The following is a 27,999-nucleotide window of genomic DNA, read 5'->3' on the forward strand; positions in this document are numbered from 1 at the left end:
ACAGAGGGAAAAAACCAAAACAGGAAGAAAAGGAAAAGCAAGAATGGATTTCTCCACCACCGCCACCCCTCACCTTGGCAACTCAACTTCCCAAGGGACCATTTTCATTTATCTGCCCTCAGAGTGCTGATTTCTAAGCAGGAAATCTGAGCCTATAACCAAAATGTTTTAATTATTGCAAAAATCTCAGGGACTTTGTGCTGCTAAGATTCATCTCTCGGTGTCTTTGCTAGCAGTAATTTGCTTCAGACACTGACACACAGAATGATACAGCTGAAGATTCAGTCCAGGTAGTTCTAGTCTGATCATCCATATACACAGAAACAAAGAGAACTGATGATAAAATAGAGTCCTATTGCAGAAGATATAACCATCTGGGTGTGATGGGTTTGTTCCATTTATATCATTAGAGGAAACCGTAGATGTTAATAAATATTTACACTTAAATGGATGGAAAAGGATGTTATTTTTTGAAAACAGCAAAACCATTTAAAACACTTTTAAATGCTCAAGGAACATCATAATGTTGCTATATCCACATACTGCATTTAATTAAATAACACAGATCATCTCTGTCCTATGGAATTGTAGTCAAGCAATAGTTACAGATACAGAATATACCAAACCTGCCAAGATTTGTTCCACTGTAAGAAATGCAGCAATTTCTCCTATACATTAGGAAATGCCAGAAAATTTGGAAGTATTACCTCAATCTTCTAGGATTGCACATATTATTGCTCAAAAATGCAAGCACAAATGGAATGGAAACAGAACTGTTACTAGAAGCAAACCACCAAAAAGCAAATAAAGAATTTGCTTGATGTCTTTAAACATTGGAAGCGAAATAGGAACAGTCTCAGGCCACTGATTTTATCCCTGACACTTATTTGGGGCTGAAGAGAACAACTCTCCCAAAGTAGCTAAGAGGGTATTTTGAAGCTGTCACAAAAGAAATGTTCACTTCATGGGCACTCCTGAAAGAGCACAAATTAAGGACATGATCACAGTGGGGCTTGCTTTAATTACTGCTCCATGTTGGCAGGTGAGAAGGTAGCAATGGTATCTGAGACACAAGTGATGAGTCTGGCAAAAGCAGAAAGGAAACCCAAAGCACTAAAAAAATCCCCAAGCCCTTCTGTAGTACTGTTCTTTGGAATTGCTTAAGATGACCTTTTTGCTAGTATAGAAGTAAACAGCTCTATTGGGAAGATTTAATATTCCTGCAAATGTCAAGGGGAGCAAAGGTAATAAAAAGGGAAAAAAGCAGAGCACAAACAGAAAACAGCATTATGAAAATCATGCATCACATATTTCAGCAACATCAAACTCTTGCTGTCAGAAACAGCAGAATAAATTCTGCTTTTCTTTGTGTCACTGAGCATCGATAATGCACTGAACACCATGGACAGAACTTATCAAGGCTCTCAGCATCTGGATTCAAAACACTAGATAGCAAATTTGAGGATATGCCTCATGATTCTTCCTTTATTTTAAAACAACTCTGTTGGAGTAACTCCAGGAAAGCAGTTCTGTTGGAAGTTACAAGAATAACACTCACCAGAACTAAATTCTGAATTTTCTCTTTGTAGACATAAATGTCTCAAACTAAACTAGGAAGAAATCCTGTAACATAGATTAAGACCTTACTGTAAACATTTTGTGGGTGGTTCCCCAATATATTTTCTAGTCATCTCCTATCATATGGTTCAAAGAAATGGGTGTATTCTAATGCAAACAAACTGTAAACAGAAAATCTTGTGTACATAAATAGTTATAAAACTCAGCCCGATGAGAAATTGAGCCTACATCTGCATGGCTTTAACTCAGGATCTCCTAAATCTGCTCACTGATGTTCCAGTGGGATCACAGGGACATTACAGGAGCAAGAGCACATTGTGGGACATGCACACACACAGCTGGTTCTGTTCACATCCACAGAAATGCAATGTGACACACACACAAGCCTTTTTTCTATGTTCTTCAGTGAAATAAATCCGGATTTTTTTCCTTGGGAGAGGAAGTTTCCCCTGTTCCATCAGTCCCTCTACCTGGGTTGCCCTTCTATACATGAAGGATGTAGAGGATAAAATAATCTCTCAGGAAACTCAGACTTGAGATATACAAGAAAAAAGGGAAATGAACCTTTACCTCGAATCAGCAGACAGGCCATTTCTATGGAAACCAGGAGAGGGCTTTGTGAGGCTTAGCAGTGGCACAGAAATAGAGAGAAAGAAAACTTCTAGTTTTCAGAGTTTTTTCTCTGATCAATTTTTATATCAACAAGGAGGAATGGCAAGTACAGCTATAACACACAACACACCATTCATTAGATTTGTGTGTTAGAAATGCATTGCTTCAGATTTCCCTCCTCATTTATGATAGAATTGAAATAAAACACAGATATTTACCAGGTTCACATTCAATATATTCAAATCATCACCCTGCAGGCTCTAACCAAGCTCCAGGCAGTCAGGAAACACCACCCTGCCCTGACAAACTGCCCAGAGGAGCCACTGAAGGCACTGACTGCACTCAGAACAAGCCCAGCTGCTAAAGGCATCACTCCAATGGAGCCCATTTTAGATGGTTTTGGAGTTGAATGGGATACAAAGCACCTCCTCTGGCATGTTTAATATCAGTCTTGTCAATAAAAACTGTTTCTCATGATCTTAATCCTGAATTTTATCCATCAGATGTGTTTTAAATGTATCCCAAGCATATCTTAATAAATATTATGGGGAAAATCTCTTTCATCTACTAGAAAATTATCTCTAAGCCTACAGAGTGGATCAGATTATCTTCTCTGACTACAGTTAAGTCAAGAAGTCATTCCCCTTATCTGTTGCTATGCATAACTACCCCCAATATGGATCATAATGTCCCTTTCAGCCTAAGTGCAGTGGCACAGCTGTTTCTCAAAAGAATCTAAGGAAAAAATGATTAAATTCTTTTATTAATGAGGATATTTTTTAGTAAACTCCATCAGAGAGTGATTAACAGCAGTCAGAGTATCAGCTCAGGAGGTTGAGAAGCCAGTGTCCTGGTTTAGGGCAAATTTTGGAGCAAACTTTTGAATTGGGTTTTTTTTTTTAGAAAGCAAATCTAAGTAGTTCTTCTAATTAGTTTGGGAAAAGATTTCTTTGGAGAAAAGTGGAAAAACCCTATTTATTTAACAGGTAAAGTATTTACTAGCATAAAAAACGAACAACACAAACCAACCAAACTTCTTGCTGTTTTGAAGACATGACAAATATGGAAAGTCTTTTTTGTGAGGTGTAGTTCAGCTCACTCAGTCTGTTATGAGTCCCTGTGCTGCTGGAATGCAATGTCTTGGGCCCTGTGGGCTACAGGGGTCAGCTTTTGGCGTTTTTCTGGGTTTTTAGTCTAGAGCAGGTTTGAACAGTTCTAAGAAGAAGAAAAACTACAGTTTGGGGAACTTCTCTGCCTTAGCTAGCAAAAAAAGCTCACTAAAAAGCAAAGGAGAGCTCTCTCCTGCTGTCTGCTGCAGCCAACACAGCCTGGGAGAAGCATGCTGGGGAAAAGTGCAGCTTCTTCTTTCTCCCTTGGCTCTCTGAACTAGTTTTAGAGGTGCAGAACTTAATATCCAGCATGAACAGACAGCTGGGGATAAAAGTATCATAAAGTCACCTCAGGACAGCCAGAGAGAGGGGAAAATGGCAAGCAGCTCAAAGAAAATCCTTACCCTGCCTCTTGCAGGCTTTAGAGACTTTATCAGAGTGCAGCTATGCCATGAGCCAGCAAACATCATCCCAAACCAAAAGATAAATTGAGCACTTCATGCTGGCTCACTTGAAAGGGCCAGGCTGGCAGGAGCCCACGGGAACACGAGATCAGGATGTGCCCCTGGATGGAGGCACCACAGACAAAGTCCTTGCATTCCAGCATCATTTTCTGGGCAGCTGTGTTTGACTCTTCAGCATTGCTCCTGTGAAGGAGAAACTTCAGCAGATGTGATCAGCCCCTGTATTTAAATTTGTATTTGCATGGATGAAACACTAAAGGCTGTAAATAACATTTTTCAGTGTTTGTCTTTCTTCCTTTGAAGACTGCTCCAGGGACTTTAGTTATACGCTCCCTTAGCACTGTTAAGCAATAAAAATAATAAATCAAATGCCATCCTTTGCACCCCAAAGGTGTGTCTCTTCCCCAAGCTCTCAAAGTTTCCTGTTTTCAGTGTATGTAAATAGAAAACCATCAGGGTTTGATTCAGCTGATTGACTGGTGGTTCCAGTTTGCAAGGCGGTGAGCCCCTTGACCACCATGCTGATCTCAAAAGAAAACCCTGCCATCACACAACTGTCTCATTCCAGCAGGCAGGAAATCCCTTCTGACATTTATCTGCATCATCTCGATTCTGTGAGAATCCTGAGAGGTGCCAAGGCTTTGGCAGAAGTGCCCTCCTCAGTCCCACTGCCCAGAAATACTTCATCAAGAAGGGCCTCTGGCACAACCTGCTCCTGCTGACACTCAGTGCAGCACCACAGTCAATTTGCTTTAGTAATTAACTTCTAAATATTGATCAGTGGGAGAAAATAAAGAAAAATACAGATGTGCCCTTAGTTACAGATAGCTTAGACTAGAAATAGGAAAGTACCTCATTATAAGATATTTACAATATCAGTTTACAAAGACAGAATAATTTAAACCCCTAATTGGCTGTTTGGAGTAGTCATCCTGGTCAAAAAAACCAAAACTCCGGATCAGAAACTTGACAACCCCTAGAAACTTAAATTATTTTGGAAATTTAATCTACATCAGGAATTTCAGTATAGGCAGGATAGAGCTGCAGACCCCTGCACAAAGCCAAAACCCTTCCAGACATTAGAACATATTGGTATCACAAAATCAGTTTCATTGAACCTCACACACAGCTCTTGGCTTGCCTTTCTTCAACAAATGAGCAAATCCACATTTGCCTAAATTCCACATTTCTACTTCTGAACAAAATAATGGGAACTTGCAGCGAGATGCAAACCACCTTGGGAAAAGAGTTTGCATTAGTTAATGAGGGTTAGTTTGCATTAGTTAATGAGGGTTAGTTTGCATTAGTTAATGAGGGTTTGGCCACCAGCCTTATAATACCTGCTCCAAGAGTGTATTCCCATTATCCAACAACCTCTTCCTGTCTGAAATGAGGGAATTCTGAGAGCCAACCTGACATCCCTTGTTGCATGTTCTTCCTCCTGAAGAATGCCTGTGTGGGGGTGATTTGTGTGGAACAGGACATTGGAAGAAGACTCAGAATCTCCAGGCCCACATTAACATTCCCTTTCCATGTTCTCCCAACAGTCTTTATTTAATACTGTGCTTTGCTTTAACTCCTGGATTTCTGCTCTGTGTTTCATGCTCTAGATAAGAACACTTCTGATTCCAAGAAAGGAAGTGATTTGTGTGGATAAACATTGCCAGAGACCATCATCCTTCACAAATCTTTCTGGTTTTATGGCATAATAGTTTCATCAAATAAACAGGATCCTAAGGAAGTATTGAAAATGAAGCTTCTATTTCTTCCTTTGAAGCCCTAAAGTTTGTGAGTCATGCTGACAAAATCCCCTGTAGTATTCACTTCTCAAACCCAATACTAAAAGACATTCTTTAAATACAGACATGGGACACAAAAGGTGTTTTTTCTAAAATAGTCTATTTTCACCCAGATGGTCATTGTTCCTAGGGGAGAAAACACATACACATAAAAAAAAAAAAATCTACTGCAACTTCAGCTAAACTTTGACTTCAATCTATTATTTAAAAGCACAAGTTGTTAAATATGAAGCTGCTATAGCAAAGTACCTTTTCCAATAAAAAAACATTTCTTTTCTTGGTTTGTTAACACCTCAGACACTCATTATAAAGAGGTCACACAGCAAGTGATGCTTCATTTTACACTCAATTCAGCAAGTTATTGTACCACCTGCTTTGGAGCTTAATGCCACACACATCACATGTGTCCTTCTGGCACAGTGTCCATTGAAATGTCTGTAATGTGGGTTTGTTTATTAAATCCAAACCCAGCTTGCATTAAATGGAGGTTTTTCAATGAAACACAAGACTGTGCTGAATGTGTTCCTGTTTGCCACACCTCACCCTAACAGCTGAGTGTCACCACTGTCATACTGAATGTGACAGCTGAACGTCCTTGCAGACAAGTCCATGGGATTTATTCCACTTTCCAGCACACATTCTGCTTGTCCCTTGCTCTACCATTCTTGAGAAAATTTCAAGACATTTTTATTAGAAAAACACTGAACACATGTGAGCCCTGAAGTGTCCAAGGCCAGGCTGGACAGGGCTTGGAGCAGCCTGGAGAGTGGAAGGTGTCCCTGCCATGGCTTTAAGTCAGCCCCCTTTCAATCCAGACCATTCTGTGGTTGGATGGCCTTTCCCACAGACAGGTCACCAAAGCAGCCATCTAACAAAACAACCTCAACTGAAAATTCAAGCCCACAATGTAAATGCACAGCAGCAGAACTATCATTTCTTCCAGTGCTCTCAGTTACAACACTCACCTTTTTTTGGTTTCCACACCAGTTAAGGCAAACATCCAGAATTTAACTGAGAGTAAAATAAAGACCAGTACCTTATTAATACCCCTATATATAACTTTTTTTCAGTTGTTTCAACACTTTATTTTCACTGGTATGAATCTATATAAAGATGAAGATCAGCAGAAAAAAGTATCAGATCCTTAAGTATAGAATAGCTTTCTCTTTTTTTATCATGTTTCTAAACAGAATGTATTTTCAGTATTTGGTCAATTACTTACCTTCTCTGCAATTTACTGCAACGTTCAACACTAAATAAGAAAAAAGTATTTTGACAAATATAGAAGAACAAAATTTTGTTTTATAACAATTTGTCTCTTTTTTTTTTGTCTAGCTTAGAATATGATTTACCTGCAGCTCCACATAAGATGGATAATGTGCTGAAGTAAGAGCATGCAGCAGTGATAAAACTGCAGCTCATAAAATGTTACTTTTGGAGACAACAAAAATTTTCACTGTCGAGTCATCCGCATTTTTCTGTAGTCTAGAAACTCCTGAAAAACAATAAAGATGATTCATGAGGGAAGTAGTTTCCTAGAAACGACAGACAGGGATTCAGACCCATTTTTACCTCATGCAGGAGGAGGTGAGCTCATTCCTTAGAGTACCTGTAGGTCAGGAATTCTGATTTGTACACACACCAGAGCCAACACTTCATAGGAGCTACGTTAACACTAAGAAGGATCAACCCCCCTCATAATATCGTTTTTCGCTCTTCTATTGCAATTAGAAACACCAATAGTTTTTAGGTTATTTTCCATTTGCAGTAGGTGAGTAATTAAGTGTTTATTATCTCAATAATAGTTTACACCTGTGTGCTGATGGGGGCATTCCCCTGAAGTATTCTGAGAATTTTTTGCTGTTCCTGTGTAGATTCTCTTCCCTCTCACCACCCCATCACGCTGCACGTAACTCACTTTCCAAACCCACCAACAAACCCCAAAACTCTGGGAAAACTCCACAACCCCCGCCCTCCCTCATCTTCACCTCAGGCGCCCCGGGGAGCGACACAGCGGCAAAAACGGGAGGGGGTGGGCGGAAAGCGCTACCCGGCTGTTTTTATTAAAACCATCACAGAAACACACCTGGAAAAGAGGTTTAAGTAAAGGAGAATCAGCAGCTGCCCTCGCCTTCCCTCAGGAGCCGCCCCTCGCGCACCTGAGGGGCGGGAAAGGGCGCGAGCGCACCCGAGGGAGACGCGCGGAGTTATAAATGCAAGAGTATAGATATTCAGGCCCCTTGTACGCCGAAGGTTCAGGGGTGATTTGATTTTTTGTGGGTTTTTTTTTGGAAAGGAAATGAAAATCCAGTGAGGTTTTTTTCCGGGTTTCCCTATAAGCAGCTAATTAAAACTCCCCTGAGGAGCCGCTCGCGCCGGCTCGTGACCCTCGCGCCCCTGAGGGGCGGGAAGGGCCGCGCGCGCGCACCCGAGGCGGGGGCGGCGGGAAGGGAAGGGAGGTCGGGGCAGTTATAAGCTCTACTAACGCTAGTAGAGATATTCCGCTTCCGTGTGCACGGAAGGCTTGGAGCGAGTCTCTGAAAACAAATTAAAGAGTTCAACGAGGTTATTCCGGCTTCGCCGTAACCACCAACGCTAACTCCTCTCAGCAGCTCCCCGTGCCGGCTCGTTACCCGCCGCCCTGGAGCGGCGAGCGAGCACGCGCGCACCTGAGCGGGCGCCTCCAGCCACCAACACCGGCCACAAGCCGCTCCCCACCGCCTCCGGGGAGCTCGCGCAGGGGGTGGGTGACGCGGGGAGCCCGGCCCGGCCGCCGCACCGTGCGGCCCGGTCCGCAGCCGCGCTCCCGCGGGGCCGCGCTGCGCCTGCGCGCCGCCCTCCCGCCGCCGTGGCCGAGGCGCGGCCCCGCCCCCGGCGCGCGCTGCGCAGGCGCGGCGGGAGGGCCGGCGATGAGCGTCCTGCTGCCCAATATGGCGGACTTCGACACGATCTACGAGCTGGAGGAGGAGGACGAGGAGGAGCAGGATGAGCCCGAGCCCGTGGTGCGGAGCCAGGAGCTGCCCCGGCCCCGCGACGCGCCCGATCCCGTAGCAGTACGGGGCGCCGGGCACATCACCGTGTAAGGAAGGAGCGGGGGCAGCGTGAGGGGCCGGTGTGGCGGGGCGGTGGAGCCGGGCGGGAGCGCCGGGAGGGGTGAGGGCAGCGGCAGCTCCGTGCCCCGGCCCTGTCGGCCCCAGGCTCCCGCCCCGCGGGGCCGAGAGCCGCAGCCCTGCGCCCCTCTCCCCTGTCTGTGAGGGGAACTTGGTGAACGTGGGCATTTTCCGGTAGCTCGAGGGAACCCCCAGCCGTGAATGAACAGCCGGAGTTGGCTGTCGGTGCAGAGGCTGCAGCGCAGCTCTGGCAGCCCTCCCTGCTTGCTCCTCTTTATCCAAACAATTTGTTAGATAAAAAGCAAAGTCCACGCGATGCGAGGACGAACAGCCTGTTCAAAGCATCTCGCTGTGACCCTTGTGTGCCACGGCTGAGCCGGGGAGCCCCCACACTGCACTGCAGAGGAGGCTCCTGCCCGTGCTCTACTTTATCTGCCCCCAACTTAGTTGAGAGTTTGGTTTAGATTGAGTGTTTTTATCACTGGAACACAGCGTGAGCCAGAATGTTTGCTGCTCATTTAAACAGTTGAACAGAAGACGAGCAAGCTGTGTTTCCTTATATGTAATGTTTACTCATAGGGATTTTCTTAGTATTCCTGCTCCAGCAAGCTGAAGAATCAATAGAAGCAAGTGCATCCTTAACAAGTTGTTGGTTGTCATGTTAATTTTCACGGCAGAGAGGGAGGTATTGAAATTTATGTATTGCAGAGACCCACCAAGCTTGTGTTGCTTTGGCTCTGTCTTTGGATTGCATAAAATTCCCATTTCTCTCAGTAAATAGGTGCAGTGTGCTCTAAGTCCCTGCAGCAGAAGCTCTGGCTGGGGAGGCTCTGCCATGCCATGGGAAGTGGGGTTGGATCTGTGTCCTCATGGCAGCCTGGCTCAGGGATGCATTGAGCTGGTGCCAGTGGGGAGCTGCTCTGCTGCACCGCAGTGCATTTGCTCGTGCAGATGGAATTTCTTTGTGTCCTCACCCCAAAGAGCTGCTGGCCTGACTAAAGGAGAGGTAGAGCACAAGCAAAGATGCTCAGAACGCCAAGTACCCATCTTAGGAGCTACCTGATTTGAAGTGCTGAACTGGAAAAAGACATTACACACTCATCTGCTTTGCTTTCTGTGATGCTTTTTGCATGTTAGTGATATTACTTACAGTTCCTTCTTGGCTCCAGCATCTTTTTGGGATGGGTAGGAGCATCTCCAAGAACTAGGGATGTCTACATCACAAAAAGCACTCTTGTCAGTGAAGTGGAAATCCTTAGCTAGCTACATGCCCTTGTAACCATCTGAGCTGAATCCCCATCCAACTTATTTTCCCTTTCTCCCACCCCTCTCAGTTTTCTTCCTGTAACAGGACCTACCTGCATGGTAGGAGGCAGCTTTGATCAGCTCATGCTGTATTTTTAAATCTCCTTATACTGATAAAAACAGTTCTTGGATGTTACCAATAAAATACAAGTAAAGCCTGGACACTGGAGTACATAATCCCAACCTCCTGTTAAATGGGAACTGGTTTGCTTCCCAAAGAGTCTGTGTGTTGGAACTCTGTCACTTTTTGATCACACAGAGGCTGCTGCTTTTGAAATCAGTTGGCTGCAGAAGCAGCCTGCTCCAGTTACTGAAGGGAGAGACGTCATCCAGGAGAACCTGGGTTTGTTTGCTAATGAGAATATCTGAGCTGGCAAGTCAGACATTATTTAAAAAAGAAAAGCAGTTATCTTTATAAAGCCATTGTTTTGCTTGGATTTTTGTTTCAGATGCTCCTGTTCCTCAGCTGGCACTGGCCTTCTTGAATACTTTTGGTGTATAGAGAAGGGATCATTCTCAAGTTCCAGGGTCACTGCTGCAGTTTTTCATGTCCACTTCTCTTACAAAACTCCCAAGTCGGTAGATTCAGACTCTCAGTTTCCTGCAAGAGAGTTTCTATTCTTATGACCTTGTCAGTGAGCTGCTTGCTCTGACAGAGTAACTATTCTGCAGTATCCAACAGTACTAAATACAAATTCCAAGAGTTTTCTGAGGGTATTTGGCAGGATCTTGTTCTTCCCACTTTACTTTTGCTAGCCATTCTACCCCTGTGCATGGGAAGAGTGACCATGTAAAGTGTATTTGTTTTATTTTAGTCAGAGAGGATGTGTGTAAAACTGGTTGGCAAAATCTATGTTCATCTTGTCCAGAATTCTTTGAAAAAATTCTGTCATATTTATTGGTTTTGAAAGCTTTAGAATTTTAGCACAGATAAATTACTAGGTCCTAGTAAATGCCTTTTCTTGTGCAATTCCCTTTTGAGGAGTTCTGAACACCTTGTGTGCTGTTTCTCCCATAGTCAGTGTGGCTGCTTGGTGTACCCAAGGATCTGCACACAGACATTTGTAGTGAACACTGAGTCATGCCCAGCAAAGCAAAGGCAATAACTTCCAAAAACAGAGCAGTAAGCAAACTGTAACTTGGCTGTAGCCTTGTATTTATCTGCTATAATTTTTCCATATCATTAAGTCCATTTGGATGGATGGTACTGAGGTAATGAAATAGCAATTAAACATATTTTTGCCATTAGTATCCAGCTTCCTGCTGAAGTCTGCAAACCTCCTAGTCTGGCTAGAAGTTAACTTTTGGTGTTGTATCCTGTTTTCTGTAGGAGTGCCCCAGGGACCCACAGTCTGGGGAAGAGAGGGAAGAGTTGAGATAACATTTGACTATTATCTGGTATTGTTCCACCTTCCACATGTTTAAAACAGCAAATGACCTCAGCCTTCTACTCATTACCAAAAATTTCATTTTCCAAAACATCATCTGTGGGTAAGGATTCTTGGATAGTTCTGTTGGCTTCCCAGGAAAATGTTCTCAGCTGGGGAATGTTAAATGTTCAGGGAGATTTCAGCTCAGGGCTCTTGAGGAATGTCATCTTTACCCTCTCATGTTGCCAAAGCTCAGCTGATAGCTCATACAGAGCAGTGTGGGATCTGAGCCCCACTCTGCAGAGAGGTTAAACATAACCTGGATTAGGTGTGGGGAAAAGAGCTCTGCTCAGAGGGGGTTGGAGAGCTTCACTAAACAGGTTTAACTTGTGCAGTCCAGTAAGGCTGATTGCTATCTATAAATACAGGAGTGGAGAACTGAGAATGAGGTGAGATTTAAGTCAAAAAAAATTAAAGGTAAAGCACCTTGAAATATTTCTCTTCTAAATGTAAGAAAGTGTTTCCAAACTCTTGCTGTTTCAGTTCTGGGGACAGAAAACCTGAGCTCCTGCTTTGTAAACTAAACAACATTACCTTGTGGTACCTGTTGCAGGTGAGGTTTGCAACTGGTGGTTCAAGATGTTCATTTCAGCCTTTACTGAGGGATTGATGCATTTTTCTTATTATAGCTCCCTAGGACAAGTTGTGTTCTCAGCACTCTGCAGATGGGGGAAATGAGGTGATGGGATTTGCCTGGTGCCATCCATGAAAACAGGGAAGGAGGGCCAGAGCAGGCAAGTGAGGTGCCATCCATGAAAACAGGGAAGGAGGGCCAGAGCAGGCAAGTGAGGTCATCCTGGTTCTGTTGCAGCCTCTAGGAAACAGTGCCTGGCTCTGAGAGGTACTTGTCATGCAGTGAGGAAAGTGCAACAAAGAACGTGGGTGACTGATCTGAATTTCTAAATGTTACACTTTGGGCAGCTTGCACTGAGGAGTCACAGAACTGGCCCAGAATAAATCACCACCAGCTGCTGCTCCAAGTGACTTAAGGGACAGCTACTGGAGTTGATGTATTGTGATTTTTAAATGTGACTGAATTTTAGAAGATTTCATAGACCTGCTCATGCTAGATCACTTGTCTGTTGTAGGAAGTCTAATTAAATTAATTACCTCTTGATCAATACTTAAGATTTTAACTTCTTTACATGGAAGGTTCTAATAACACTTCAGTACTTTCACAAAATTCCCTCTAAAGCTGTACAACTGTATAACATCCTGCTTCAATCTTTTTATTTTATTTGGTTGTTGAGTCACCCCTCTGCTCCATCTAACAGGAGTTTAATGTTTCTAAGCCCTGGAGTAAATAATCACAGAATGGTCTGTAAAACTTCCAGAGATACTTCAGTAAAACTGTGCTAAAGGCCATCAGTGATTCTGACTAAATAGAGAGTTTAAAGTATAGTTAAAACATAAAGTTATATTCTTTAGCCACTCCCAGGTGTCAGTGTGAGAAATGCCATTCTGTAACTCAGGTTTCCTGGACATGCTGCAGCTGAAGGGAGTGTTTTGGCAACTAATACAAATTAGTTATTTGGGGGTTTTAATGTGTGTCATGACATCAGCTTTGAAATTTAACCCAAAACACATTGTGATCTTGCATTCCTAATCAGATGTATTAATCAGAAAGCACTAATTTATCTTGTTCTTTCTGGAAATTGGGGTGCAGTGGGAGTTTCCATGAGTATATTTATCAGTGAGGTAAGAGACACTACCTGTGGCTTAGGAAGTGTTTGAACTCTGAATTGTTGGAGGTCAGAGGAGGGTTCTGAGGAGCAGCTGGTACCTCTTTGCTCTTTATTTTTCATTTCTTTTGCTGTATCCTAAGCTGCTGCTCCTGGCCACTGTAAGAATCAGTGTTGAGGACAAGAGACCTTTGGCATGGTTGAGTGGAATTGGTCTGTTAGATGGGTAGAGTAAATAATTCTTGAATTTTCCAGTAGTTCTTTTATTGTGTTGTCTGATTGCTCCTGCTTTGTGATCATTCCAGGTTGTTCCATTGCTGATGCACAGAAAAGTCTGGGTTCCTCAAAGCAAGCTTGGGAATGTGCTTTATAATTTTAGTCTTTTTTTTAAGACTGGAAAGACTACTTCATTGCTCTCCAAGCTTCCTTAAAACTAAACATATAACATTACAAAACCTGGAAGATTTCAGCTTCAAAAGGTACAAAATGTGGAGGCTGACTTGCCAGATTACAGAGAATGGAAATGTGCTATGTTAGTAACCTTTGTGCTTGCCTAAAATCTTACTGGTTGTACTGTTTGGGGGTTTCTGTAATGTTTTACACAAATATTGCTCTTTACAAGAGGCTCTAACTTAAATTATTCATTGAAGGACTGGATTGAACTTCACCAGTGTTGTTGCCAAACATTTCAGTTACTGGATTTCTAGAGCCAGCACACTGCTTCTGTTCTGCCTGTCTCTTCTTGAAGGTTGATTTGACTTTTTGTTCCCTGGGAGCCATTTCCATGGTCAGTTTAGGGTACCTGGGGTGTTCCAGAGTGCACAGGAGTGTGGGTGTGGCTGTGATCCACTGATGGGCACTGATGTCCAGGGAGGTGCTGGGACCTTCAAGGTCCCTTCCAACCCAACCATCCCACAAGTCTGTGATATTTCAGCAATGCTGCTATTGTTAGAGACCAGTTTGGAGTATGGCAGCTGTCAGTTTGACTCAAAACAAAGTTTGTTTCTTCAATAACTCCTACAATACCAAATATAATTGTTCTCTTCTTTTTGGCAGTGATTCTTTCAGGTATTTTGATTTTTTTTGAACACATATTCAGGAGATAGTTTAGCAGAGCTGATTTGATGTACAATATATTTAACTTTCATCAAACATATAGATTGTAGCTGAGGGCCAGCTGCTGCTGTATTTTGTAAATTACTGAATTTTAAAGGTTCAGGAGTTTTGGAATAGGTGGTAACAGGTTTACAAGCCAAATCCAGCTCCCTGGAGCTTTCACTGGTTATAAGGAAAACCTTTTGCTCAAACCCGAAAACACTTCAGTGAAAAGTAGTCACAGTGGTACCCAAAACTTAATTTTCTAGAATTTCATAGTTGTTGTAAAAGTCTCCTTTGTGTAGGCTCTTAGGAGGTGCCTTAACTCAGCCCAAAGGAAGTTTTTAAAACCACATAGTTATAAATTTCTATGATGATGAATGGGTTCCTTAAAAGAAACTTCATCTGTTGCATGTGGAACAACTGCATGTGTAAGAAAGTCAAGGGGTTGTTGAACCTGGGATTTCTTAGCTGGAGGGTTTTTTCTTACAGAAATCAAAGATTGAAACTTGCTGCCATCCAGTTGGAAAAGGATTTTTCCACTTCTGGAGGTGCTGAAGTAAGGCCCTGAGCTGTGTTTGTGTCTGAAATGGCTGAATGGTACCCCAGGCCTTTATTAACTGAGATCAGAACTCGTGAAATAATGCAACTGTAAGGGCAAAGGAAATTAATAGTGGCTTCTTTTTAAAGTAAAAACTCTTATTACAATTTTGATTAAGGGAAACAAAGTAAGTTAGGTGGAATATATTTTGTTTGTCTCTTTTGTTTTCAAGGTTTGGCTTGAGCAACAAGTTTGATACAGAATTTCCTTCTGTTCTGACAGGGAAGGTAAGTGTGAGATTAAACTGTTCTTTTCCATGGGAGGAGCCAGTGCCTCCAGTGGTTTCTGTGTTGGATACCTGAGCATGATCCCACTAAAAGCTGTTACCTGTGGCCTGTGTGACCCAGCTGCTCGCTGCCCAGCCCCTCAGTGGAGCTGGAAACAAGGAGGATTTGCAGTGATTGTTATCATTATTGACATTCCAAACACAGCAGAGCTCACTGTGGATCCCACAGTTTCCATGCAGACATGAGAGCAGCACTCACTTAACCTTGCTTTGGAAATACCTGGAGTTTGTGCTCCCTCCTGGGTGAATTAAATCAGTGCAAACACTGGACCTCTCTTTTAGGTACGCCTGACAAGCCTTGAGTATGTTTAGACAAAGCTCTGGAAGTGAATCTGTTTTATCTGAAGCTTTACAGAACAAAACATAGTGTTAAATCTACAAATTAAGGAGGTTTTTAGTACATTTGCACAATTACCATTTAGTTCTGAAAATTAGTGGTGATAAGTCTCTTGCTTTCTCTGGAGTCCTGTCATCTTACTTAATGCAAGTGTAAGGAACTGTAATTTGTAGCTATTAATTCAATCTTCACTAAATTCTTAGTTAGTTTTAAATTATTTTTGTAATTATATTTTTTAATCTTTTAATTACTTAATTCTTTTTCTCCTGATTTTTTTTCTTCCTGCTGTTTTCACTCTCTAGTGCTTTGTTTTTACTTTGATTTATATCCCCCTCATGTATCTTTTCCAGAATTTGGGAAGAAAAAAAGTTTATTTGGCTCTTTCTACTTTGTCTCATGTCATCCCCTAGAGCTGCACTTCCTCTGCAGCCCCTTGCAGGGGTTGAGTCATACCAACAATCCACCAAATGCAGCTGAGTGGTTGCTCCTGCTCCTGCCAGATCCATCTGGGCTTTCTCCTCCTGCATTTTCACCCAGAGTGCAGTGAATAAAACCCTTGTGCTGAGGTAGCCCAGCTGATCTGCCAGCAGTAGCCCTGAAAAGCAGCTTCTGCTTGGAGCTTTTGGGTGCTGAAAATCAGCCTGGGACTTTTAGGATCTCACTGAGCTCAGACAGACAAATCCTGCTGATTCCAGTGTGAGGGCTGCTGAGAGCACTTTGCATTTCACCACCTTGTCTGAGGCTTTTTCTTTTCTGGTCACTGAACAGCCACAATACATCTTAGAAAAAAACAATTTTGATGTTCTTTTGCTCAAGTTGTAGTTTATTATAAATAAGCCTGTGGAAAATCCAGGCAAGAAACATTAAAACTAAATTTAATGGTATCATTTCATCTCTGTCTCTCTAAAATATATTTGAGTTATTAAAAAAACCAACCTACAGCCAAGTCTACACTTTTTCATACCAGCATCAGTGGCTGTCACATTTTCCACTTGACTGTCCTTCTGTTGTTAAATAGACAGTGAACAAAAGCTTAATTTAAAGTTCACTTGAGTGCTTGGACTTAATTTAGCAAAGACAGAAAAGAGGAGATTCTTCTGTTGGCATTTACCCTTCTTGTCCTGTGTGTGAAATCAGTGCTCCAGGAGTGGCATGGCAGGGATTTGCTGTGTGTAGGGATGCTCCTCTGCTGAGAATCTTGATATTCTGTTGTCTTGTGGATTTGAGGGGCTTTCTGAGCAAGGAGATGAATTCCCTTTTGTCAGGGGAGAACACCAATCAAACAAGATAATAAACACATTTCTCTTCCTGCCTGCCACCACTGCCATGAAAGACATTAAAAACCACAGTTGTGGGGCTTTCAGTTTTTAATACTTCAGTCAATTGCAAGAAATAAAGAATCTGCTTCTTCCTCTGGTTGAGGCAGTCAATCATCTTAACCTCTGTTGAAAATGAAAATGCAGTCATTTTTTTCAGTAAGTTTTTCTTCAAATACCCTGTTAAATAATTCACAATAATCAGTATTGTAGTCAACTGAGACCCCACTTTAAGATCCTCTGTTGTTAAAATGTAATTTTTTTGCTTTTTATGAAATCAAAATTTATGAATAACAGTGACTGTTAATATTTACAAATTGGGATTAAAATGTTTACTCTGATCTTGCACTGGTCCTCAGCTCCTCTAAGACAATGTCATAGTTTATTCATATGCCTGTGTAACATTAAGTTGAATGGCTTTGCTGCCCCTGTGAATTGATATTCATAATAAATCCCATCTGCTAATGGAGTGTAAGAGATGAAGCCATTAGATGGGTTTGATGGAGCTCTCAGTGGTACTGGTTTTCTTTGGAATAAATACAGATGGAAAAGATGTAGGTTTTTAAAGCAGGATGAGAATCCTAATTAGAGAAAACTCTGTAGCTACACCTTTCTCCCAGAAGCACAAACTTGTGGGGTTTATGCCACATTCTTGTGGCAGGAATTTCCTTAAGCTTTCTGCCCTCAGCCCACCCACATCATGATGGCAACAAACCTGATTTTCTTTATCTGAAATGTGCAATCCCCCTCCTTCACCCATTTTCCCAGTCTCCCAGTTTTTACAGAGCCTGCATAGCTGTTGTAGGTTGGCCTAGAGCTACATGCTGGTAATTACATCTTCAGTGTTTAATTGAGACTTCATTGGTTGCTTTCCTTGGGAGAGGTGAATGTGTACATTTGAGGGCAGAGACAATAAAATAATAAAGGAAAGGAAAATCCCAGGTACATCAGATGTTTGGTGTAGCTAATTCAGCTGGATTAATATTTGTCTTGCAGGATGAGACAGAAACTCACCTGGTTTGTAAATCCCAAGCCAGGCTTCTTTTCAGAGGAACATTATGAGGAAAGATTTGACTACACTTAATACAGAGGCAATATTTAACTTTTAATAATGCAGTTGGACCTTGGCCTAAATTGGAATGCTGGTTAAATTTAAATTCTGTGTGCTACAGGTTTACAGGATTATTAATTCTCTTAAACAAGCTTTTAACAAAATATTCTCTGTGATTTGGAGCACAATAGCAGCCACTGCTCCAGGTGACCAGAAAATGATGGAGGCAGTGATCCTGAAGGGGAAAAGTGGAATTTCCTGCTCTGATCATGAAACAAAAGGGGTCCTGCCCAGAGAGGAGTGTGCAGTGCAGGGCAGGGGGAGCCATAAACTGAGGCTGGGCATTGTGCTGTGTGATTGATAGGGCTGCTGCTGCTGATGACTGAAGGAGGAAGATCAGGCCTGCTGGGCCTTGCTGCCTCCCTTCCTGTGTTTGGAGATCCTCTGCATCCTGTTGTAAAATATTATGACACCCCCTCCTTTCCTTTTATGTTTTTTTGTTGTTTTTTTTCCCTCCTGAAAGGAGCTAATGTCCCTTCCCAAGGTGTACAGCACAGCCAGGAGCAAAGTGCTTATCTCATTCTTTTCAAGAGCCAGACACAAACTCTCCAAGAGATTTCCAGAATTGCTCAAAATTAGGCTTTCTTAGGGAGCTGTCTTTGTGCAGGAGGAGCTGTTAATTCTGTTTGTTTGAAATACATCAGCCCCTTCACAGACACCTTTCAAAAGCTGTACCTGCAAGGAGGCAAGAATTGAAATTGTGTCAGAAAATCAACAGTTCTGTGCTGACTTTCATTTAGATTCCATTTCATTATTAGATTAGAGCAGTTATTTACAGGTATTTTGTTCTTAATCACTGTGTAACAATGCTGAACTGTCACTGAGCTGTAAACTGAGCAACAAAATTGTGATTTCTTCTGTTTGTCACAAGATGAGGCTTATCTTGCTGTCCAGTTCCTTTAGTTTCAGATGAAGATGTGTCATTAGTGACAGAAATATTTGTTGTGATTCCATTTCCTAAAGGCAGAAACAATCCAATAGTTGGGGTTAGTCAAAGGCATCTTAATTAATTGCATCTTATGTTGTAGCCAAGTATTCACCTTTACATGAAAATATTTGGTGAGTTAGCAGGCAGTGCTGCTTTCATAATACTACATTAAGGTAAACATCAGACCAAAACTCCTGAAATGGGAATTTTCTGTTGCTTAGTGGCATCCAAAGTTGGTTTCTGGTTTAGCCATTTGCTCTGCAAGAATGAGAGTATTTCAGTATTCATCTTAAAATGCAGGAACATGTTACCCTGATGTGAACAATGAGTCCCTAAAAATTATCACAGGAAGAGGGAATTTCCCTGGGCTTTCTTCTTAGCTCCCAAATTTTTCTGCCAGTTGTGATCTGAGGAACTGGTTGAGTTCTCTTCATGTTGGATGTTATCACTGATAAAGAGTTATTCTTGTTAAACTAAATTCTGGCCTGTGCCATTCCATTGTCTTTGGCAAGTTTGTTCAGCTGCATTTGGAGCTTGGGCTGTGTTGTTGTCAAGGTCCAGTAAACTTTGTGTCTGAAGGAAAAGGAAACATTCTCTTTTCTTAGGAAATCTCATTACAAAAGTATGAATGGCTTCTAGGAAAAAAAAAAAACCTACTTATTTTTATATTTCACATAAGCAGAATATAAAATTGTAAAAGATCTTTCAAAGGAAGTGCCATTTGTAGATATCTAAATATGAGGCCCATAGAAACTTCCTTAGGAGTTGAGAATGCCAATTAATGTAGGAACCCCAGTTTACTTTGAGGCAGTGAGTGCAGCAGCTGCCTGAGGTTACTGCAAACCACCAGCCCAGATGTTCTTTCCTACAAAACACTCTCCCACGTTGAAGATGAAATGGTTTTGCTCATGTGCATCTGGTATTTGTTATATCCCAGTACAAGATCTGGCACTGGCAAAGAAATCCATAAAACTTTGTTCCAGAGACATGCAAGTACAGGATAGTTTGCCACATTACAATGGGATTTTTTTCATTGCAGATGTCCCAGTACAAAGGATCTCAGGGGGTTTCTTTGACCGTTTTCTTTTATTTTTTTTCCCCTAAACTGCCTCTTGTAAAACAGACAATTTTTTAGTTACATTTGTAGATGTAAAACAAAACAGTCTAATTAATGTGGGAGGGGGACAAGATAACTCCTTTCTATGTCTTTATTAATTCCTGCTGTAAAATAATCCCAAATTAAGTTCTCATGTTTTTAACTGTAGGCCTGGCTGGTGTGCAAGGCCAGCTGCCCCTGACTCTGTAGTGCCTGGTGACCTGAATGGCCAGGAAACAGATGTTGTATTTATTTACTCCCTTCCCTGCAATGCTTTAAAGAATTCAGCTCAAAAGGCAGAGCAGCAGCATCAGGTCCTCTCCCATTTCCTGCCCTGTGGCTTTGCCCCTGCTGAAAGGGATCTTTGTCATTAAATGAACTTTGGTTGGTGTTGCTGCCCTTGTTTGCAGAGTCAGATGAGCAGAGCTGGGCTGCCTTGGCTGGGGGCTGTGGAGCCCAGCTCTGTGTACAGACTCCCACTGGGGATTTGCATGCACATGGCAGGGAGGAAGGAAAGATGGGGTTAATTGTCCTGAGTTGTGCCTGCCTGCTCAGGTCTCTTGTTGGGCCTGATTTATTCTGCTCTGTGTATTTGAATGCTGGGCTGCATTAGAGTTAAGGGTGTCATCTTGGAGTCACTGCCTCAAATCCATGTTTGCCTTGTCAGGTGGAGTGACTGGATTCTGTAGGGAGATGAGAGGCATTTGGGCTGTGTGAGTAGGTGAGAAATGCAGTTATTGGAGAAAAGAGCTTCTTGCTGATACAAAATGTGTAATTCCACTGTGGCTCTGCCCTGGCAATACAGGGATAAAATATTAGTCCTGAATTTCCAAAAGCTAGTTTGCAGTAAGTAGGCTTTATTCCTAACCCTGTACACGGTGCATTGTTCTGCCTTAAATACAATCCAGTGTATTTCTTTTAGGCTTCCCTGTTTTAGGAAGCAGCCACGAGGGAAGTTGTGGCTTCATTATGGGCCACTTCAGGAAGTGATTTGTGGACAGAGCCTTCACCCAGGCACAGTGCAGACTTAGATTGCTGTGACACTAATTTGGACAATATTCTCCCTTTCTGTGGTACCTATTTTTGCTAAAATGCTCCCACATTCCCTTGGAAAGCAGACCTCTGTCACTGTTCCATGGTTTTGCTCAGTGTAGCCAGTGCATGGATTGCCCAGCTGTGTCCCAGTTCTGATTTTGTCTGGGCCCATTGTGTTGTCAGGCCCATTGATTAATTTCTGGTGCAATAAATACAGATGAGCTGCTCATCTAAAAGATGTTTGGCTTTTGAACTCAGCTTTGTGCAGTGCATGCACTAGAAATGAATTTGTGGCAGGAAAATGACTTTTCATGCTCACTGGGTGACCAGTGCTTTAGAAGATTGTGTCATTGCCTGTATCATTTTAACCTCTAGAGGCAATTTCTGTGAAAATGCCCCTGTGCTGGCTCTCCCTGAAGTTGAGCCTTCTGTTGCAGGTGGCCCCTGAGGAATTCAAGACCAGCATCAGCCGGGTGAACGCCTGCCTGAGGAAGAACCTCCCTGTCAATGTGAAGTGGCTGCTCTGTGGCTGCCTGTGCTGCTGCTGCACTCTGGGCTGCAGCCTCTGGCCTGTGGTCTGTCTTAACAAAAGAGTGAGTCCATGGTTCAGCACGTTCTAGGGATTTTTAAATTATTGGTAGGATTAAATAACTTTTCGTAATATCTTCCCCATTTTAAAACCTTGCTTTGGCCTCACATTCAAAAGATTATTCTGGTTTCCATCTTAGAAAATAGAAAAAAATTTGAAATTATACCAAATTACCAGTTGACTCAATAGTTTTAAGAATAGCTGGTCTCATCTCAGTTCAAACAGGATGGAATATATGATACTCTAAATTTCCAGGATTTTTCAAGGTCTAAGAATTGAGTGCAGAACTGAACCTTCATGACCTTCAAAGAGTGGCAGAATGAGACTGAAAAATCACTTCTCCTTTTCACACCCCCCATCCCCACTCCCTCCACTCCCTAAATAAAGATTTTTAAAATTTAAAAATCACTTTTTTGTATGCAATAGACACCATAACATTTCAGAGCTGTGCTTTATTTGCTGTATTTTACTGTGCTGTTTCTGTTAAGAACAAGTACAAATTTATTTTCTAGACTTCCCCCCTAACAGAGTTGACCACTCCTGTAATCAGGCCCAAAGTAATAATTTTGAAAAGCACTTTAGTCAATTACCTCTGTGGTTTGTGTTGAGAATTGATTTATCACAGCAGTAAGTATTGGAAATGCATTAATGTGTTAACTTGTTGAAGTGCTCATCACTGAAGCTGCATCACTAAAAAATTACAGGACTTGTTTTAGTTCATTTTAACTGCTTTTATAAATGTAATTATTGCAGAGGTTTGTGCCTGAGAGATACAAAGGGAGCATTTGCAGTTTTAAAGCCATTTTTAATATCCCTGTACCAATGAAAATCGAAATAAATGCCCATTAATTATATGAAATTCTCAAGGCTGCAGAGAATATGCACCAGGTAGGGGAAATTATGGCACTTGCATAGGAGTGTGAGAGTGATAACAACCATGCAGTGATTAAAATTAAATGTATACCATGCAGGATCATCACAATTGTCTTTTTGTGACCTTCAAAATCACTGAAACTTGAGAAATTATCTCCTCTCCACAGTCGTGGAAAGAGCAGGACATGAAGGACACGTTTGGTAGCCAAGAGTTGAAAATAATTTGTTGTGAACTGGAGTTTGGTGCTGAGAGTTTTTTTCCAAGATCCAGATCACAATTCCCTTAGCAAAATCTGGAAATAAAGTGTATGGAAATCTGTGTTTTCAGCAGAATACCTGCAGTGAGTGTGGATTTGGCCAGGAGACTCTGCTTTGTTGGCTGTGGGAGGTAAAAACACCGAATTCAAAAGGATCTCTTACTAACTGAATGAACTCTGGAAAAGGCACAGGCCTAAGTTGCACTTGATCTTAGAAATTTTTCCAGTGATTCCAAGTTAACAAAAAACCCATGAGTGTTTTCCTTTTTTGAAGAAAGGAGGGGTGGGGGTTGAAGTTATAAGATTTCCATGTATTTCTTCTTTGGTTCATTCTACTTTTATAAAACTTAACTTACTATGGATTCACCTTAGCCAGAAATGCAGCAGTGAGATCCTGCTGGATGAGAGCAGCTGCTGAACCATTTCTGATCCACTTCTGACTTCCTTTCTAGACTAGAAGATCAATTCAGAAGTTATTAGAATGGGAAAATAACAGACTATATCATAAGGTAAGAAAAGAGTGCTTGTTTGTTTCAGCTTGAAGAATATTGGCAATGAAGGATGTTACAGTCTTGTCATAATTCCATACTTTATACTGATCCTAAATAATAGATGCTAGTAATTCAGTATTGCTAATGCTTGGTGCATTCCTCATCCAAACAAGGCTGTGCTAATCCTTTGTTATTTATTTCCTTAGCTTGGTTTGCACTGGAAGCTGAGTAAAAGGAAATGTGAAACTAGCAATATGATGGAATATGTGAGTACTGCTTTTTACTTATTGCTGTTGAACAGAACTATGGTTTAATAGAGAAAATCCTTCACTTAGTGACCCTGTGCAAAAAGATCTCCCAGTCAAATGTGCAGTTTGGTCTGTAATTTGGAATGAGGGAGACCCCCTGGGACTTTCTGCATTGGAGTGATTCCCACACCAGCACCAGTCCATAGTTCCTTAACACCTATCCTCCTTTTCCAGTGGTCTTCACAACCCCTTTGATTCAAAGAATTTTGCAGAAATACTGCATCTTTCCAGGAATGGGGTTTTTTGGTTGGACCTTTTCTTTTGTGTTTTTGGTTTGTTTTGGTGGGGTTTTTTCCTGCCAGCTCTAAATTTCACATGGTTTTAAACAAGACAGACCTTGTAGAAAAGCAGAATTTCAAGTATTCCTGTGCTTCTGCCACTCCCCTATCCCCTTTAACATGTGAAGATTGTGTGGGCTTTAGGGAAAGAGATCCACCCCAGAAAAAGCCAAGCCCCAGAATCCCTCTATTTCAGAATGTCTGCAATCTCTGCTTTGTTACCCTGGGGAACATTCCCTCCTCACTGACTATCTCAGATATATTTAGTCTTATGAATTAGCTTATGTTCATGGAAATTGTGCTGAAGCTTTGAACTTTTTGGTTACTGTCTCCTGTCTTGTCTTTTTCCCTTCTTCAACAGGTAATATTAATAGAGTTCTTACCAAAATACCCCATATTTCGACCTGACTGAGGAACAACATTGGTCTTTCATGTTACCTGTCATTTTCTACCCTTAGTGCCTTGTAGATGATTTTGGAAAGAAGATGGTCTACTTTGCTGTGACTTAAAAATGGTCTTCAGTAGAAATCTTCCTTGCTGTTACTTTCTTTTGTTAAGAAGAGAACAATTTGCACATTTTTTTATGTTAAACGAGGCTTCTATGTTGCACTCTGAATTTTTAACATTACCAATAACTGATAGAGTTGCCACTAGGGATCTTAACATCAGTGCTGCTTCAACTTGTTCTGAGCATGCTGCCTTATTAATTTCTCTCTTTGCTGTCCTCCAATGTGCATCCTAAAGCTGTGTCATCCTATATTTCATCCTAAGTGTTGCAATCCTAGAAACCCTCAGTAGGAATGTCCAGGTAAACTCCAGTAGTAATGATTTTAGTAGAACCTGCTTGCATAGGACTTGCAATCAACAGCACTGGTTTTGTCCTGCACTTTGCAAAATCATCATTTACATTTAGGGGGTTCTTTAGTTTACCCACTATGGATTTGTAAATATTGACTCTTTGCATAATGTCAAGTGTGGTATGCCAAGGTTTACAGAATGTATTATAGCTCTTATTCTATTGCCAACATCCCCAGCATCTGCTCCATGTGCTCCTTCCCCTGGGATTGTACAGCCCCACCCACACTGGTTTTATGGGAAAGCCATAAAGAGTTTGTACATATGTCAGATGTGTAGGGCTCAGTTGCACTTTGTTTAGTAAATGGATGAAAAATGCATAGCATTTCTGTCTTTATTTTAAAAAGTATTTCAGGTGATGTTTGCAGCACCTGAAATACAAAGCTGAAATCTTCACCTCTGCAAAAGCTGCATTTGTGGGGTAGATGGCAGCTGTTGTTAACAAAATACCCTAAAGTCTCTTTTGAAGTGAGGAATATATATGGATGTTAAGTTCTATTTTGTTTCAAAGTCAGGAAAAATTAGCCTCAAATCGGAGATCTTCGTTACAGAAGAGAAAAATCAGAAACAGCCAAATCCCAGCTGAAGCAGCACCTTTGTTACTGGTGTGGCTGCACTTCAGCATTTTCACAGTTCAGTGAGATGAAGTCCCTTCCAGTGGCAAGAGGTTTTATCTCAGTCAAAGTGGAGTTTCCAGACATGCTGAGGGGAGGAAGGGCAGCAGTTGAAAGGGCTCCTGAATATGTTTTGGCAGTCAGGCACTGTCTGGAGAGCCAGGAGAGCCTTGTGGAATTCAGTATTATTTTGGATTCTTCCCTGTTTGCCTGATCTCAGGAAGGGAAGTCATTGTAGAAAAACTTCCTCTAATGGCTGATCTAAGCAAGAGCACTTGATAAAAGAAAGCAAATGGAAATTGTTGCAAGTTCCTTGCCTTTCCTAACTAGAAATAACAAAGCCCAGCAGATAACTGAGCATCTGCAAGTTGTGGTGGATTTCATTATCAGTGTCCAGGCATTTCTTTGCAGCATCTTGACTCCCTGCAACATCATCCCAAGTTGCTTTTTAGTTTCAGGGTGACTTGGGGTTTCCTCTGAATGTATTTGCATCTCTCCAGTTTGCAATATGCTATTAAAATACAGTATTTGTAAGACCATTGCATCCCAATACCTGTAGTAGGTCAGATTCCTTGTACACAGTGTTTACAGAAGGCCAGTTTTATGCAAGTTGTTACTCAAAGGGAAGTTTGTGCTGTTTCCTGTCCCAGACTGATGGTTCACAGTTTGAAATCTGCACATTTCATGCAGAAACTTCATTTGACTGCTAGATTGGTGACAACTAAATGTGTAATTGCATTTGTAACATGAATAAAAATCTCCTGTGTTGTTTGAAATTATCATTAGCTACACCTGCAACTCAGATTTCCATTGCAGAACCAAGCAAAGTGTTGTCTCCAATTTATTTCTTTTTTTGGGGATGAGTGTTAACTGGAAGCAGAGAAAATAATGGCAGAAAAGGCAGAGTAAACCAAAACTGAAATGGCACACTCAGTTCTTTCTTTGGGTTTCACTGACAAATGAGTTTCTGGAGTAATTAACAGAACAATGGAAGTTTCTTACTGTTCTGCCAGAACTTTGTTGTGCAAAATACTCAAGAAATCTCAGCAGGTTCTGATTTTCTTCTTCATGCAAATCTATTTTCTCCCTGTACTTGCCCAAAGGGGAGAACAGGCACTTCCCATGGAACCACAGAATGGGTTGGGTGGAAGGGACCCCAAAGCTCCTCTCATTCCACCCCCTCTTCCACCAGCCCAGGTTGCTCAGAGCTCCATTCAAACTGGCCTTGAACACTTCAGCACATAATATTAATTTGTAAAGTTTACATTTTAAGTACATAAATCCTATACATTTTAATTTGTCCTTAATTATTACTTGTGCAGTCTTCAAACCATGAATGGGTCTTGTCTTTGTGTTTTAATTGACATTTAATTATGTGGCCATAACATAAAGAACCAGAGCCAAACCTGTCATTTACAGTAAGCTCCATGTTTTAATAAGTAGATAAATTTGCATTAAAATGCAAAACCAGCAGCAGTATTATATTTGCATGTGAAAGACACGGGATTCATAGCTCACTGGAAGGTGAAGGCAGCTGGCAGTACTGCTGTGAACTCTACACAGCTTCTTTTTGCTTGGCCTGTCCTTTAAGACCAAAACATCACAGGTAATTCTGTCTCCCAAGACTGGAAATCTCATTTTTGACAGTGAATGATCAGCATGACTTGGTGAAGTGTTCATGGAGGATATCTGTGAGAATTTGTAGCAATGTAACAGATTAAGATCAGCAGAGTGAGTGGAAGTGGTAAAGAAAGTGCCTTGGCTGGTTCCAACACCATTGTGCAGAGAAGGAGAAAAGGGAACTAACTGGTCCCTCTCAGGAGTGGGAGTTTGCAGCAGATTTTTAAAAGCAGCTACTGTCTACCAAATCAGTGTTTATTTCTTCACAATAACATGGTGACACTAATTTTGTTTCTAGGTTTTATCCAGGAAATCTTTGGGTTTGTATCTAGAAAGTTTGGTATGTGGAGAGTACTGAAGGAGTGCAGAACTCTGGCAAAGCACCAAAGCTCCTCCTCAGTGATTCCCCACCTGCCCAAAGGTGTTTTCCCAGAGGTGGAACACAGAAGTGTTCAAACATGCACACCCAAGTCTAGGGAGTGTGGGTTCAGTTGTAAATGGGTGACTTTTAAACAGAGAAAAAAGAATTTTATTAAATCTGGTGTGGTTTTGATAAATACAAAAAAGAAGTTCCTATGCTCTTCTTGATAGGTACAAAACTCCATATGCAAAACCATAAATTGATGTTTATTATTGTCCCACTGACAGTTTACTTCATTTTCTTGTCAACACACTACCATTGGAGCAATAAAAATGTCAAGCTATTAACATTCACCATCAATTATTTATCACTTTAGTAAGCAATGTTATGTGATTCTTCTGCCATTCTTTTGTTTTCTGCTTTTGGTGTTCTTACAGTGTTGTAACATACTTGTATTGCTTCTGAAAAGTGGTTTTGTTTAAGCTGTATGAAACTGTGTTCTTAACACTTTTATTCTGTTTACAAGTGAACAGCCACTTTTTTAACAGGACCTCACGTCTGGAGAGTTTTCTCTCTATTTTTTATTTTAAATGAAAATAAAATTCTAACTGAGCTTGCTTTCTATAATTTACTGCACTGGCTTGTGCCATTGAAAGAAGCTGGAAGTCAGACATGCTTCATCACTTTGAGACATTTTTCTTTAATTAAATTCAAAGATGAAAACCTTGAGTAGTGCAATGTGTTTATGGAAAAAAAACCCTGAAATTTTCTGTGTCTGTCCCTGTAGAGGTGTTTCAGTGGGATGGCAGCAGTGGTGGGGTGTGTCTAAGTGAGACACACCTGACACAGCCAGGCCAGG

At 41.5% G+C, this 27,999-nt stretch overlaps 1 protein-coding gene across 2 annotated transcripts; it reads left to right on the forward strand.

The window, feature by feature from the left end:
• Positions 1-8,471: 8,471 nt before the first annotated feature.
• Positions 8,472-27,869, forward strand: CHIC1 (cysteine rich hydrophobic domain 1). 2 transcript variants are annotated; one of them, XM_036402222.2, is made up of 6 exons: positions 8,472-8,641; positions 14,958-15,012; positions 21,332-21,487; positions 23,066-23,122; positions 23,311-23,370; positions 24,052-27,869. In XM_036402222.2, the coding sequence occupies exons 1-6, from the start codon at positions 8,472-8,474 to the stop codon at positions 24,100-24,102; spliced, it is 549 nt and encodes a 182-aa protein (XP_036258115.1). In that variant the 3' UTR covers positions 24,103-27,869. The 2 variants fall into 2 exon arrangements, with proteins under 2 accessions (XP_036258115.1, XP_036258117.1); XM_036402224.1 differs by lacking the exon at positions 8,472-8,641 and adding an exon at positions 13,401-13,568.
• The last annotated feature ends 130 nt before the right edge of the window (positions 27,870-27,999 follow it).

This window comes from Molothrus ater, chromosome 14 (genome assembly GCF_012460135.2).
Source record: "Molothrus ater isolate BHLD 08-10-18 breed brown headed cowbird chromosome 14, BPBGC_Mater_1.1, whole genome shotgun sequence".
NCBI classification, from domain to species: Eukaryota; Metazoa; Chordata; class Aves; order Passeriformes; family Icteridae; genus Molothrus; species Molothrus ater.